This window comes from Belonocnema kinseyi, chromosome 5 (assembly GCF_010883055.1).
Source record: "Belonocnema kinseyi isolate 2016_QV_RU_SX_M_011 chromosome 5, B_treatae_v1, whole genome shotgun sequence".
In the NCBI taxonomy this organism is placed as follows: domain Eukaryota; kingdom Metazoa; phylum Arthropoda; class Insecta; order Hymenoptera; family Cynipidae; genus Belonocnema; species Belonocnema kinseyi.
Window position 1 is genome coordinate 64,820,673 of NC_046661.1, and position 17,532 is coordinate 64,838,204.

Here is a 17,532-nt window from a genome sequence, read left to right on the forward strand (position 1 = left end):
TTTGTCGTCAGCACGACTGCGACGATTCAAGAGAGCGACCGCGAGAAGGAAGGATGATAGAACCTTTTTTGCAGACGAAAAAGTTTCTATCGCGAACTTTCAGATGGCAAAAACAAGACTCAAAATTATTATGAACCATCTAGGGCCTAGGAAATGGACAGATATTGCTCGAGCATTTGGGGTTCTCATAGGTCAAGCCAACTGATCATCAAATAGCTTAGTCTACAAAAGGACAGAGCACAACGTCCTCTTCTAAGAACAAAAAGGTTGCTGTCAAGGCTCCCGTGGTTGAAGGGACCAAGTTATCGTCATCGGTGTGGTTATGTTGCATGCGATACACAACCAACATAATTTTCACACGGCCGAAATTGACTATCAACAGGTGTTTGCCTCAATTAGTTACTTGAGGACCTTAATACATATAAGATCTGTCCGCGCTTCATCTAATTTTTGGATCACGCTTTTCACTGGTGGTGCACAGGGAAATAATATTTAGTCGTGGGATGATAAGGTGGCAGTGGCTGAGTCTCAACTCACTAACCCCTTGTACATGAGACATGAAGGATTATACAAGCTCGGAGTTGGAACTGAACAGCTTAATTAATATCTTGCTGCAGTTATTCTGTGACATCAGGAAGTCGCTGGGTTTGAAGAAATGCAGAAAGCGAAATTTGTTTCTTGGAGTCCAATGCTCCACTGATACTGCACGGCCAAGCTCTGATTAAGGAAAAATCGTACAGGCATCAGGGCATGACTGACCTCGAGAGAATTAACAGAAGCATGCACGTGATAATATCTGAGCACCGAATGCACCATAAAAGGACAGCCCTAGAAAGAACAGTTCTGCCACGCAAGCTTGAAGACAAGAGGGATTTTGGATGTTCGTAGATTGTGTGATTCTCAGGTTACGCAATTGCGTGAATACTTCCAAAACAGGATTAACATGTGACTCTACTATGACAACTGTAGACTTGGCGTGTATAACCCCTTAAAAAATGAAGTCCTAGATTTCCAGAACATCAGATATCTCAACGCTGAACATCTGGTAGTTAAGTTGCGAGGTAAGCAGCTGCACAAGCAGCAACCTCAAACATTAGATCTTTCTTGCGTGGATAAAATGAGGAATTACCAAAAACACATCCTCAGTATGGCAGCAGTTATTGGTGGATGCAGCTGGAAGCTCGAAATTCTCTATATCTATTCAGAAGGCAGTATTGTTGAAAATATGCCCGCATCGTCCAGAATTTTCTGGGAGTGAATAACAATCGAGGCTACAAATGCCTTCTAAGCCATCCCGCGTAGACGTCAGGCAACTATGGTAATCACATTTTCATTTTTTGATATTTTCTGTATATGTGTATGCCCGTGTTCGTGTGTTAAGTTGTGTTTGCTTTTTGCCGTTTAATGTAAATAAAGTTAATATTTTGAATCTTTTGTCTCGGCCATTGGTATTGGAACTAGCGTTTGTAAGAAAGATGGAATGATATAAATGGGTTCTCCAGGATGAATATTAGATCCCTATAGGACTCTTCAGTGTAATTCTCGGAACCCTATAGACGAGCGCTCCAGTGTCTATATGAGCGAATTATGACGAATGCGCAAGGAGAATATAGCGTTCCGAAGCAACGATTGACACCAGGGAATCATTTAGTACTGAAGTAACAGGTCATTAGTACATGTTAAGTAGTGTTAACTAATGGATGCATATATCAATATATTTTTACAAAAATCCCTTTTTCTTACAAAAGTGTGTGCAGCCGTGTGAATGTTACATATTCTAATGTATATACACTCGTATAAAAACAAATTGAATATCTAAAATTTGGTTCTTCAAAAAAAAAGTGAGTATTATAATTTTTTTATATTACAGTTGTGCAGAATTTTCCATTCTTTTTATGACTTTATCATATTCTTCTTCCAACAGACGGTATTCTTTTTCGAGAATTTCCATGTAATATTCTGGTCCAAATTCACTTCCTTGATTCAAAACTTTCGATGATAGTTCAATGTTTTTCAATCCACGTTGTTCTCGTTTGAGAGGAATATTAAGTCTTCTTTTCACATTTAACCTATAATCACGATATTCTGTCTCGTTGGAAATGTTCGTTACCTTCAACCTTAAAATCTCATAAACCCTGCGTGCCTGTCTCTGAAACATAAAAAGCAGGTGCATTACTAAAAACCAATGTATGGTATAATAGACTGTAATACAAATTAGTGTTATTTTACGTTGTTTCACGCTGGGAATTCTTTGATCCACGAATATCGAGGTCGGGAAACGAAGAATTTTATAAAGGAAGAAAATAGTAACAATCTGTTGTGACAAGGTGTGTTTCACTCATAATTTAAAACACTTCTCACCAAGGTTTGGGAAACTCGTGGAATATTCAAATTATATTTGACCGTGAAACAAGAGCAGGGATGTCTACGAAAAAGCAAAGAGCTAAGATTGATCACTTCTTAATCCCCTCTCTTATCGCCTTAAACAGAAAGCGAACGATCGTGTGAGGAAAATGCATGTGGAAACATTAGCAGGATTGGAAGAGAAACGAGTCAGGGAAATATCGGTTAACATCCCTGCTCTAAAGAAAATGTCAATCAGTTCGACAAAGAGGCACTCAAAGGTCTAGATTTTTATTAATTGGTTATTGGGTTCACAATTTGTCTGTATGACCGTCACCGTCCGAGCCTATTTTCCCGTTAGCTCAATTTCCTCTCATAGAATGGACACTCTAGCACAATTTCAAGACATTTTGTGTTTTTATGCTTAAATTAAGTTGTCTGCATTAACTGTTCAGGCGATTATGGCCCGCAAGATAAACACGAAATCTTGCTCTAGAAATTTTTCGATTTAGTATAATTATTATTTTTGTAAGTTGAAAAATAAATTCCGATAATAATTACTATCCCACTAAAAATATCTACCATGCAAAAAATCTGCCAAGTACGACTATATGAATTTGTGAAATCAAGTAAGCCACGTAATTTGGGGGAAAATATTTATAATAAAATATATAAATAATCCTTTTTATGAAACGCCCTACTGACAATTTTTGGTAGATTTTAAGAAACCATATTAGACCTGAAAGGAATTGGCGCGATTATATTACACCATCAGTCTCCCATACACATATAAATTTTTTATTCAAATAATTTTGCTTATAGCATTCAATCCCGCCAAGTTTTATAATGACCAGTATGGCTTCTTAAATTTTTTAATTTCTTTCGGACACTAAGGACTAATTTACTTTATATGAAAAATTAAATTAATTGTTTAAATAATTTTCGTTAAAAATAAATAAATTGTCTACTCAAGCGTGCACACAAAGCGACCTTTGATGCGACACGAATGAAAAACTGTCCATTTTTTACTTTTTGGCATAAGAACTTTTTATCGGGGTTGTGATGATCTACAACATATCCAAAATTTAGAAAAATCCACCGAAAACTTTTTTCAATGTATTTTGTGCGGGGTCCTTTGTTTCAATATGAATGCGCGATTTAAATTCTGGCTTGAGCGACCGAACGGAAATAGCAGTTTCCTCCACTCCACTGCCAGAGAACACAACGATCCTTTTCCCAAAATCAGGTCGACCCTCTGACCCATAAGCCAAAATATACTTTTTCGACGCTTTTTGGTATGCTGAATCCGAATATGAGGTATACATTTTTCAATTGGCTCTGGTTTCCGAGATATCCTAACCTAAAAGTGCAAAAACAGCAATTTTTGGCAATTTTTGCCTATATTTGCGATTATGTAGCATCGAATTTTTTCATTCACTTAAAAAACCATAAACGCTCAAATATCTTTTGTTTTTTCTGTGATATTATATTTTGAAATGTTTATGTTTGTGAGTTTACCTCTTTTTAGGGCAAAAATCACTGTTTTTCCACTTTAAGTTTAGGATATCTCGGAAACCAGAATCAATTGAGAAATTTGATCATCAGATTCGGATTCAGCACACCAAAAATCTTCGACAATGTATATTCTGATTTCTGAGTCAAAATCTTGTCAGCCTGTGTTATTGAAGAGAAAGCTCCCATTTTCAATGATATGTTCAACGACCCGAAAACGTTTAAAGTATGTGAGCAGGAAATACATTTATTCTAACTTGTAATAACGAACTTTCTCCATCATCTCCGTTAAATATTCAGGCACTGTGTTAATTTTATTTTGGTAAATATTTATAAGTAAAAATTGGAACACATTTCGGCCATTTTTCTTTCGGTTACTAAAGATCGTACGAAAGAAATACATGTATAAAAATAGACACCGAAAAGATTGAAATCTAAAAAAATTTTAAAAACATTATCGCATAATCAATTTTTATATTGTTTATATATAAAACAATTTCTTATTTTCAAATCTACTATTTTGTTCAAGCGGTTTTTAGATGCTAAAGAATCTTAAAAATCAGTGTAAATTGTTTTTATGATTCGTTATGACCAAATTACTGAGCAAAAATGCTGCCTTAGAGATTAACAAGGCACTGATATTGTATTCGATAATATTTTCGTGGCATTATATGTAAAGGTTACATTTAATTACGACACATTACATGTCAACTGTCATTTAATATTATTCTCAAATTTAATTAATAAATTGACTGTTCAGCTAATATTGAATATTTTTCGGTTTTCAGGTTTTTTACGGAATGAATGAAAATTACTTGTTGGTAAGAATTTTCGACATTTTTTTACTTTCCAGCAAAAAATTGTAATTGATTAAACAAGTTTAGTGAACAAATGCACAATTTAGATACTTTCATACGGATAAAATATTTTTTTAAAAGAAAATCTGAAAAAACAAAGTATATTGCCGGTACTTATGAAAAAAAACCTGTCAAATAAATCTATAAAGAAAAACCTTTTTCAAAGACGGCCTGAAAAATAAATTGTTCATTGGGTCGCTGAGAAAAAATACGTGGTTTTAAAACACCGTGACTATGCAAAGAACTATAAATAAATACCAAGTCAAAATCGTGTGGTTTATGCTGCCAGCCGCTTTTTGTCTGGGTTTAAGTGTTGTTTATACGTACGGCCCTACGAAAGTTTTGCAATACGCGAAACCTATTGGAAGATGAGGGATGATCCTTGCGTCATTAGAAAGGGAGTCAAAAATTAGGTAGGGAGAGGAAACCTGTTGACTCAGGTCTCAGTACAGTCTAAGCCCGCAGCCCGGACCGATTGAGAAATGGCGTCGTGGACAAATGAAGAATATCGTGCGATAATTCGATACAACTTTTCTCGCGGTTTAAGTGTACCAAAGTTTTGAGGTAATGTCTCCGATATTGGGTAAGGATTGTCCGCATCGCACAGCAATTTTCCGATGGTACGAACCGTTCGAAAGGGGAAATTTCGGTCTCGCGGAAGATTAGCGCTCAGATCGACCGCCAGAAGTGGTGACATCGGAAAACATTGCGTCCGTGAATTATCTACTGAATGATAATAGAAGAATCACATAACGGTAGATAGAGCAAATGTTACACATTAGTTGACCAGCAGTCTATCGCATTCTGCATGAACATTTACATGTTAGGAAGGTTTGTACTCTATGGGTACCACATGCTTTGAACGAGGAGCAATTGGCAGAGAGAGTAAAGTGGTGCCAACAGATGCTAAAAAGATTTGAATCGGTACCTTCTCGGGATGTGAATAGTATAATAACAGGCGACCAAACCTGGCTGTATTATTACGACGTTCGAACAAAATCACAAAACAAGATCTGGCTGTTTGAGCATGAGGATGCTCCAGTGGAGGTGCGGAAGTCTAGAACTGTAAATAAAAGAATGATTGCAGTATACTTTGGGAAACGCGGCATTGTGGATAGGGTCGTACTGAAAAACCAGCGTACAGTCACCTCTTCCTGGCATACTCAGGTATGTTTACCCCAAGTCATAAACCAACTCAAAAACATCAGGCCGAAATCTTGACTCAGCACCTGGCTATTCCACCACGACAATGCACCGGCTCACAGAGCGAAGGTCGCTGTAGTTTTTTGGTCAAATCTGAACTGACCATTCTAAATCACCCTCCTTACAGTCCAGATCTTGCTCCCTGTGACTTTGGTTTGTTTCCGGAAGTAAAAAAACAACTAAAAGGGCGTCGATTTACTAACGAAACTGACCTTTTGACGGCGTAGGACCAAGTGTGTGTAGATCTTCCAGAAGAAAAGTGGCAGGGTTGGTTCGATGACTGGTTTCGATGTATCGAAAAGTGTATTCACTGCGGTGGAAAGTACTACGAAAAACTATAAAAGGTTCGTCTGTATTGCAAAACTTTCGTAGAGCCCTATGTACATGTATGTTTAATATAGAGAGCGTGGATCTATAGATATTCATATAAAACATAGTTCATAATAGGAAAGAGAAGAAAAGTACTGGGCGGATAGCGCTTGGCCAGATAGGCTGGGCGGAAATAATGAAAGCTTACTGCAATTTTCTAAACTTGTTTATATATTTAAACAATCATAAATATTATAAATTTTTAATTATAATGAAAAACGCACTTTTAAAATTTGATTATGCAATAACAAAAATATTTATCTTATGCACATTTTAACTTATCGAGTTTTGCTTAACAATATTATGAACTTAACAATATTTATGAACTTTGGTTCAGTCAAATAGTTCATATGTAAATTACTATATTCACTGTTTACTATTGTTAACAAATGTTCTTGTAAATTTTAAAACCATTGTGCAAAGAGCAAGAAGAGCTTTGTAGAAATATAAATAGTGATTATTCCATAAGTTTGTGGTAAAAGTCTTGCACCTTGCCGGAATCCACGAATGTTTCATCATTGTTGCCAAATGATGCGGGTTTTTTTTCACAGCATTTATACAAGACGTGTTTTTTCACAGCGTTTACCAATATGTAATTTTTTCACAGTGTTTACTAAGATATATTTTTGTTCATCGCATTTTATAGAGTATTACGGAGGTAATGCCGAGGAGGGAAATAGGGAAATGCAGTGCCGAGAAGAAGGTGAAGACACAATAAAAGTTGAAGTTCCTTTAAGGGTTAAAATACGAGCTTTATTCCTACTTACAATATTGTAACCGGTGGGTAGATCGGAACCTGATATTTCCGGTCAGAGTAGTGGAAGCTGGGGTCGAATATCCAAGCGACGGGTTGATACGGGACATGAGACGTCGGGGTGGAGAGGTTCTCCAGGAGGCAGTCCAGAGCGGGATCGAGAGTACTCACTTAGCACTAGGATTGGTTTTCGACTGAGCGAATGAGCCAAGACTGACGACGGTACGTTCCGTCGCCCATCTCGGATGCGGCCCAGCAACCCTTTCGTGCAGGGCCGTATCGAGCTCTATTCTATGGTAACAGTTGTTACAAGAGATGAGTTTTTTTTCATGGCGTTATGATAGGAAGTGTTTTTTTTTAACAGTGATATAATTTACGGGTTCGTTCTCCTAAGCACCGGCGATACACGTTGAAGTAGTTTAGAATATTTACATCAAAAAAATTATTATTGTATAAATTCAGAATGGAAGAAGGCTACCACTACTATATCACTGTATAAATGCAGGGAAATTGTAATATCGAAAGGGTAAAAGAAAATCTTCTTAATGGAAGGGATAAAATCTATCATTGAGCGCACAACCATCAATAAAGAGAGGATAAATGGGTCCGAGGGTGCAGGTACACAGCCGATGCGAGGAGTCATTCATACAAATTAGTATTCACTTCGTGCTTTTAGAATCGAGAGGTTTGGCGAAGGCACTACGGCAAATTCATTCTTCACTTTGGCAGAAACGGATTCTTTATGAATATCCAGCGATTCACGGATCTAAAATCATCTTAGATCACGAATTCTATGATATTGGAAACTATTGCCAGACTGAGTTCATAAACTTACACAACCTGAATTTCAGAATATCAGCAGTGAGATTAGATTATGTAAACGTCCGATGCATAGCAAGAAATGCTAGAAGAATTGCGGATTTAGTTGCTAATAGGAAAGTAAACTCTTGAGGAACTACAGTCATAAATTGAACTGCTTTCCATTTGTTTTTATAGAAGATTCTCAAAGCACCCACAGCTTTAACGATTACATCCTCATTTTGACAGTCGCGCTTCGCGCTCGATAATTATAGTCAGTTCGGTTCGAAAAATAAAACGGTGTAGAGAAAATTAAACAATGTGCAAGAAGTATGTTTTTTAATATGTAAATAAAAAACACTTTTTTTTAATTTACTAAATAGAGACATTAAACCGTATGCTTTCATATCGTTCTTTGAAACTACAGTTCTAAGACAACTCTACTTTCCTATTCTAAAAAGATCATACCTATCGAATTTCGAAATTATCGAAATATCTCGAAATATATCGAAAAAGTGTAATTCAAAAATGTGAAGACCCGATTCCTTATTGGTGGAGTTATAGTCTAAATAGGAAAATCAGTATGTTGGAAGAAATATTATGAGAATATTGAGAGTATGAATTCTAAAAAGAAGAAGATCCGATTCCTTATTGGTCAGACATATACTTGGCCGTGTATTTGAATCTCTCGCAAGAGCTTTTCAGAACATGCGCGCTCGAGAGCTCGAATTTGAAAGCACATGCATTTCGGTTAACTTTATGCGAAGTTCCTTAACTCTATTGGTCCCAATTTCCCTAAATTTCCAATTTCAAAAGCATACAAATTTCTAGCTTAATTACTATAATGAATTAGTCAATTGTAAATTTATTGTCAGTTTCTCTGAACACAGGCAAAAGGGAAAAAAATGTTTTTAAAATTCAAAACAAAATAAAGATTTTGAGTTATCTTGAAATCGAAGAGAGATACGCGAAAACTAACAATATTGTTAAGGTTTAGTAAAGGGGGATGGTCTCTGGCCACCCCAACCCATATCAGTAAAAAAATTTTAAGCTTAAAAGAAAATACAAATTTGTAGTTATCTTCAACACGGCCATGTTTATATTCGAACAAAGCAAACTGACAAAATAAAAAGATTGTTTAAATACAAACAAAAAATAAAGATGAGGGATGATCCTCAGACAGCCGAAACTAAACAAAAAAACAAATTTTCAACATTCAAAAAATAAAAATTTTAATTTTGTTCGAAAGCGGTCATGGAAACATGAAAACTAAGTTGATTTTAAGGGGTTTGAAGATAGGTTTTATCTTGCACCAACTTAAAATAACCCAATACAAATATTTTTGAAATACCCCCCTAAAGAGGTGAAAACTGACAACATATTCAGAGGTTTTCTATAGGGGGTTAACCTCCGCCACCTCAAAGTAAACCAGTAAACAAATGTTTAAAATTCGAAAAAAAATCAAAAATTTTGAATCACCTCTAAAAGGTTCACAGGTACGTGAAAACTCAAAAACGTTTTCAGGTTTTTGATGAAGGGAATAGCTGTATACCAAAATTTAAAGGTTTTTAAAGAGGGGTTTTGTTTTCGAACTACATGAACTAATATAATAAAATTTTATTAAAATACAAAAAAAAATGAAAATTTTGAGTTGTCTTAAAAACGGTAAGAAAAAAATGAAGATGAGGGATGATCCTCAGAACCCCAAAAGTAAACAAAAATCCAAATTTTCAAAATTCCAAAAATCCAAATTTTAATTTTTTTCGAAAGCGGCCATGGAAACATAAAAACTAACTCGATTTTAAGGGGTTTTAAGATAGGTTTTATCGCCCACTAACTTAAAATAACCCAATACAAATATTTTTCAAACACCCCCCTATAGAAGTGAAAATTTTGAATTATCTTGAAAACGTTTAAAGATAAGCGAAAACTGACAATATTTTCAGGGTTTAGAAGAAGGGAATCGCTTTCGACAAAAATGTTCAGGTTTTTACATAGGGGTATTGTATTCGACCTACATAAACTAACACAATAAAAAAATTTTGTTTTAAATAAAAAAAATGTTCAGTTATCATGAAAAGTGCGAGATACGCGAAAACTGACAACATTTTCAGAAGTTTTGTATAGGGGGTGGACCTCAGCCACCTCGAAGTAAACCAGTAAACAAATGTTTAAAATTGGAAAAAAAGTAAAAAATGTTGAATTACCTCTAAAAGGTTCACAGATACGTGATAACTCAAAAACATTTTCAGATTTTTGATGTAGGGAATAGCTGTATATCAAAATTTGAAGGGTTTTAAAGAAGGGTTTTGTTTTCGAACTTCATGAATTAACCTAATAACATTTTTTTTTAATCCAAAAAAATGAAAATTTTGAGTTGCCTTAAAAACGGTAAGAAAAAAACGGAAACTGACCACGGTCAAAGAAACGTGAAAAATAAGTTGATTCAAAGGTTTTTGCAGAGTGGGTTTGTTTTTGACTAACAAGAAGTAGCTCAATTAAAGGATTTTTTAAATACCCCGAAAAATGTAACTTTTCAGTTAGCTTAAAGACGGTGAGGGAGGAGAGGAAACCAACGACATATTCAAAAGGGGGATGATTCTCGGTCACTCCGATCTAAAGCAATAAATAGATTTTATCAAAATAAAAAAGCTGAAATATGATTTATTTCAAAAACGTATATAGAACCGTCAAAACTTATTGCATTCTAAGGATTTTGCAGAGGGGTATTTTCAAACAACTGTAGCTAAATTAATGAATAAAAATTTTTTATTGAAAACGATAATAATAACTTTTTTTGAATTATATCGCGAACTATCAGAGATACATGAACAACAAATAAATGTTAAGGAGCTTGCAGAGCATTACTGTTGTGGACAAAGTCAAAATAACCCAGTAGATTCATTTAAATTTGAATAAATAATATAATTTTTATTTATCTTGAAAACGGTGAAAAATACGAAAACTGAAACAATATTCAGGGTTTTATACAAAGGGTGGTTCTCAGCCACTACAAAGTAACCCAACAAAAAGATTTTCAAAAGGAAAAAATCGAAATTGTGAATTATCTCGAAAACCATGGGGCATACAAAAATACTTAAAAAATCAATAACTTCCCAAAAAACCAAGTACCGTCCCAGGTTTGGACCTATACTTTTTCCGAAAAAACTGTGACAGACCTGGTTTTTTCGATAAGTGTCCTAATTGTGTTAGGCGGACGGCTTGAAAGTGATTAAAAGTTGGGTCCATTCGGACTGATGTCAGATTCATCGGATTTAATTCAAAAAGTCCCATTCATTTGAGAGAATTGGCGGCTCGGATTGAAAAATGGATTCCGGATGCATTCGTGTAGAATTTGGTGCTGATGCAAGAATGAATAAGGATTGATAAGTGAACCTCAGGTCCATTTGGATTGCATTTTGGGTTTTGAGACATGTATTGAGATTAAAATTTAATTTGAGGTTGAAAGACAGATTAAAAAGGGTTTAAGAGGATCGACAACTTGCTTCAGATTTTTTTAAATTAATTTGAATTAGTCCAAATTGTAAAAAAAATTCATAAATCCTTACAAAATATCTCAAATGACAAAAGCACGCGCGCGATCGTTATCGTAATTAATAAATTTGGAACCTTTTCAATTTCTGTCCAACTGGAAAATTTTATCACGATAATTAGTAAATCTAGTTAAAGTATATTAAAAATAACGCTCTGAAGATACGGATCTCTTTGAAACTATAATTGCATATTTTTGAAAATGATCAAACTTTTTGACCGATATTTCTTAAATTATTGAAAAAAAGGTTTTTTCCCATTTTTTGAAAAAATTTTACATGTTGAAAAGCATATACCTTTTTTAATTTTTATTGAAATTAAAAATGTCATTAGGATAATCAGTAAGTATGTTTGTCGTGTACCAGCAAATTTAACCAAAATTATACTGAAAGTCATTTGAGACGTTGCAATTTATTTGGCAACTCGCAATAGGCAGTCCTCTGACAAAAAGCAAAATATGGTAATTTTATGATTTGAGCTCAGGGGTCACACGGTACTCCAGGATTGATTTAAATTAGGTTAGAGTGTATTTATGGCCAATTCGCAATGTTTTTTATATATAATTCCGTCGGAGTCTTGGCGTCATGGACACATTATCTCCATTCTACTCATACTGCGACAGGGGCGTTCAAATTCTCGAGCCTTTTCCATCAAAGGTAGCCAACATTACAATATTAATATACTTGAATGCCTCAGAGTTCCTGGGTTGCCTCAGAAAAGCTGCAGGAAGCTACTCATCCACCTGGTGTGGAATCCAGTTCTGCCTCTCATCGAAAAGTTTTCGCTCGTCAATTTCATCCTTTAGGATGGAACTTCTGTAATCCATGCTCGTATGATATGCTTGGCTTGTGCTTGACTGTAGATATAATTCTGAAATTTGCAGGGGATTTTTCTGTGAGGAGGTCTTGTCCGGGAGTACTCCAGGAGAAAAAAGCCGACGATACAATATCTCAACGACTACGAAATATTTAATTTAAAATAATTAAAGCACGCTGAATTGTTGTAGGCCCCACCGAATTACTTGATACTACCTCCCTGTCGTCATTTGGCACTTGAGAGCATCCGCATTAGGATTAAACATTGCGCGCGCAACCAATCAATGGTACTATGGTGTTCCTTAATTTAAAGTGCTCATTGAAAACATCCATCTTAGAAGTCATACTCAGAACCATAATTATATTTGGAGGACTGTCTTGGCTCTGAAGGAGCTGATTTATTGATGCGGAATTTATCTTTCGGCGAATCAGTCTGTTAGTCCTTTTGCTTCTTCGTTTCTTGCGAAACCTCCACGTGCCCGCATTATATTCAGCTATTTTGGCCCTTATGGCATTATAAAATTTGGTAATTAAAGGTTCCCTTTTTTTGAGATTTTTAGTGATTTTTCGATAAAAAAACAAATAGAGTAATTTTTCGTCAAGCAATCGACTTCTGAGATTTTCCGCGAAGGAAACGAGTTAAAATTAGAATATTGCAGTTAAAACGTGGATATGGAGTTTTCCTAAGACTGATTAAATTGAGATTTGCATCTGATTGACTTCCCCCCCTCTTTGGCGTAACCATAATTCATTTGGAATTAAGTTTTGTGTCACCAATTTTATCGTATTTAAAAAAATGTGTAAAATCACCCCATGCCGATTTTTTCTACACTCGTTATTTCACTTCAAATTTAGCGAATCCAAGAGATGCTGACGTTTTCCCAAATCTATAGTTTTACCCCTAAATAGTGAATTCTTCGTAAGTCTCGCTCTTGTCACCGAAGACCGAAAAACCGTCGCGAACTTGTTTGTCACCTCGCTCCGCCATGAAGCTGCGGCAACTCCTCAGCTTCCTGAGAATAAGCATCTTTTTGCCGATTCGCCCAACCACTTAAGGATACTCTTATTACCATGTAATTAGCTAAGAAACCTAAAACTTATTATTTTAGACGCTCGTTTCATTGCGTCTTAACCCTTATCTCGGCATACCAACTCCCGATTTCCCTCCTTGGTTTTACCTTGTATCAACTGGCGCCCAACCCAAAAATCCCACATTTTTCCTATCACGAATACCAAACCTGCCGAGAATAAGACACAACTTAACAAATTTGACTTACTGTAAACATGACTTCACGCACATTTTGCATGCCATTGATTCAAATTGCCTTGACATTTTAGAATTTGTTTCTAATTTTACAATTATTGATATATTCTCATTATTTATATGTACATGCAATTACTGTCTTTGTTAGTGATTTGTGTCTATGTATACAAGATTTATATTTGCCCATGATTTTGTACCTGCTTATAAGTGATTTTATACTTCGGGTTATGTGCATTTAAAATTGTGCCATTTATTTAGGAGCATTTCAATGTGTACTCGCGGTCTTGGTTCTAGGGTTAAATAAACTACAAAAACAAAATTAATTCAGAAGGATTATTAAATGGGATGAAACTTAACAAAGGGTAGTAACATGCATATTCTGTGTCAGTGAGTGTATTAATCGCCCAACGAGGCAACACGTTTACTCGCGCAATTAGGTTCGCAAGTTAGCGATCCGTACCCTCGTGAGTTGCGGCAAGATCACGCGACGTATATCGTAAACAAAGGGTCCTTCAACAAAAATAAACACATTTTCGAACTCCTTGAGAATTTAATATCGAATTGAAGTCTAAATTATAATACATCGAAATAAATTGAAATATTCTTGTCGAAAATAAAATGAAATGCGGGAACCCTTTTCTAAGCGTAATAGGATGTGACATTATTATGAAATCAATCAATTTACAACAAATTAAATAGAATTTCCTCATTTAATAAGCTCATTAGATGTTCGCATAGGGTGTCTCAAACATACGAATTTTAACGCTACTAGAGAATTAATGAGACTCAGGTCAGGTACGATAAAAAATAAAATGCCTAACCGAAACTTACCGGAAAGCAACCACGATAACCCAGATTTGGAAGGTGCTGCACTTCCAAATCAAAACACCGATCCGAATAACGAATTACAGCAAAGTAGGGGAGCAATCCCAAAAACATTAAATAGATCAATGGGTAGCGGTAGAGGTTTCATTAGAAAAACCACATAAACTCCATTAAATAAGGGTAGGTCAAACCAAGATAGGTCAGATCAAGCAAGATACCTGGAAATAAACAAAAATCCAAACAAAACACATGGGCCCATAGAAAATACCTTTTTTTGGGATAATAAAAATCTACTCACCCTGGGCACGTCTAGAAAGACATAACCCAAGAGGAGAAATGAAGGAAACTGCTTACATACAAAACAGAAATAGATCGGAAAACCGCCTCCGAATCAATAATGAGACTTTTGATTGCGATTCCTTTCTAAAAAAAATAACACACGTTTGATTTTAGAAACTGACGAGCTTTTAGAAAGTATAGAGTTTAACGAATTCACGAACTGTCAAAAGGAACGATTTTTTAAAGTAAGAGAAAGAAGGTGCAAACAATTAATGGATTTGACTAGACCCGCCAGTAAATAGCTCATTTGAACTCAGAAAATAATAGAACCAAATATTAGGAAAGATAGAACCGAACAATTTCGTACCAGGCAATCTGTCCAATTTCATAAAAGGGAAAATTCACAAGAACCTCGTCAAATTTCTTACAATGATATTGAAAATCGAAGCTAAATGAGAACTAATAGTTTAAAATTACGAGATACCGACGACAGTGAATCTTTAGAAGACAGAAATAACTCGAACCAAAACAGAACACATAGACTCTCGACAACAAATAACAGGTCAAATAGACGTTCGCGAATACACATTAAAAATTCAGACTCAGACTACGAATACGATAATTATTTAAATAACCAAACAAATCCAGCTACTTATTTTCCTTTCAGCATGTTACAACCGCCGTTTCCAATCATGAGCAATTGGCCGATTAAATTTCGCATTAATAAAGACGATAATCCTGCGCATTTCTTGGATGAATTAAAAATATTTAAAAGCGGATATAAAATGAATGAGCGCGATATTTTAGAAAATCTAGACGCGTTACTAATCGAAGATGCTAAAGATTGGTGTTCGATAAACAAAAACTTTTTGAGAGCATTATCATATTTTTATGAGGATTTAAAAAATGCCTATATCGACGAAAGATTTTCAGAAGAAATTAGACAAAAAATAAAATTCTGTAACCAAAAAAGAAATCAAGATATCCACTCATATTTAACGGAAATCCGAAAACTTTTTACGAAACTTTACCCTAGAAAAAGACCAGAACGGGAATTGCGCAGAACGTACGGGAACCTGGGAATAGAATATAAAATGTACATTAAACGTAACGACTTTGAAACCTTTAAGCAACTAGAAGATTTGGGTAAAGAATGGGAAACTGAGCTAGCCAAATCAAAAATTCGAGAACAAGTTTTACAAATTACCGAACCTAAAATTGAAGACGAAAATGAACAGAAGCGTAATAATAGTATCAGGGATAAAGATAATTCGGAGAATAATAAAGATTCAAGGTAAAATAAAAATAATCAAAAGGATAACCAAAACGAAAACCAAAATCACCAGGGTAAAAAACCACACAAAATCAGATTTCATTTTCACCATTTGGACCATTTGGCCCTATGAAAAAAACGGAAAATATTTCAGGGAATATTCATAACGTACAAAAATCGAACTTTGAAAGTAAAAATTGAGTCCCACCACCGGCTATCCTATGGAAGCTCATCCAAACGCACTACCCATCCCAATAACCGAGGTTAAAACCGAACATCAAGTAGCGATCCAACATCAGATAGCGACTCTCCCCTAGTATATATTAACTCCAACCAACACCAAAAAACCAAAACAGCCCAGATTCCTGCAACAAATCCTACTAGGTATATCCCTAGCCTAATAAGCATCGCTACGAGCAACAAATTCCAAGCCCTCGAGAGCATCCTCACCTACGAAACATTCTTTGGAAAAATAAAAAGGTTACTAGTCAGAATAAGATAAAAAACGAATCTCTAAAAGATAATGAAATATCTGAAACCGATATCTTTATCTTTACAGTGATTAAATTACATAACATTTCGGATAATTTAGGAAAAATCGATGACCAAAACAATTGTTAAACATAAATTTTTGAAGGTATTGTTGAGCTCAACAAAAGCCAACAGTCACAAGTAGAGAAGCTTTTAGAAGAAAAAATAAGTTTATCAGGGAAAAGAACATAGGGCGACTCATTGGAAGAAACATAAAATTGACGTCCAAGGTCACGATCCCATTAAACAGTGATATTATCACGTAAGCCCAAAAATCAAGGAAATAATGTATCAAACAGTTGATAAATTATTAGAACAAGACGCAATAGAACCCTCTTGTTCAGATTGGTCCAATCCTATGGTGATTATCAAAAAACCGGATAAAGACTATAGATTCTGTTTAGATTTTTAAAAAGTTAGCAATATCACAAAAAAAAACCACTACCCAATCTCACTCATGACAGAAATTCTAGACACTTTGAGATCAGCAAAATTTATTTCCCAAATCATTTAAAATTGGCTCATTTGCAAATTCCTTTAGAAGAAAGTTCAAAACCAATCACAGCATTCACAGTTCCTGGAAAGGGCATGTATCAATTTAAAAGGATGCCATTCAATCTGACGAATGCTCTAGCTACTTTCCAAATTTAACTATCAGTCCGGATAAATGTGACCTTTAAACTTCAGCACCCATTTTAACCTACCCAGATTTCACACTGCCCTTTAAACTTGAAATTGACGCGAGTAACACAAAATTGCGTCATAGTGTACGCGAGAAGAAGCTTAAACGATCCAGAATCTCGGTACTCAGCGCAGTGATCCCAGATCTGAAACGAGACGTGGTCCAAAACTATGACGCGTCTATGTTCGTGTGAATATGGTAGGAGACGATATAAATTCCTGGGTTGCGCGCGCAACCCATTTCTCCTCTTCTGAATTTGAAAACTCGAAGGTGCACGATTGCCGGTCGGAACACTTCGGCGGTTCAATTTATATCTCTATCAGCTTTGAAATAAAATGACGAGATGGGAATTTTAATATTTCCAGATTTCGATGCTGGGCTGGCGATTCTCATGATTTGAATACTTCGCGGGCCTCTATAATGTGTTTATTTTGAGGTTACGTTACTTCAAGTATAAAATATAAATTATATAAAT

General features: G+C 35.3%; 1 protein-coding gene across 2 annotated transcripts in view; it reads right to left on the reverse strand.

Annotated features, from left to right (window-relative positions):
- Positions 1-1,689: 1,689 nt before the first annotated feature.
- Positions 1,690-17,532, reverse strand: part of LOC117173206 (histone acetyltransferase type B catalytic subunit) — a 147,541-nt gene continuing 131,698 nt past the window's right edge. For both annotated transcript variants that reach the window (XM_033361646.1, XM_033361647.1), the window contains exon 7: positions 1,690-2,149. In XM_033361646.1, coding sequence (XP_033217537.1) covers positions 1,865-2,149 — 285 coding nt within the window. In that variant the 3' untranslated portion in view covers positions 1,690-1,864. The remainder of the gene's footprint in view (positions 2,150-17,532) is intronic.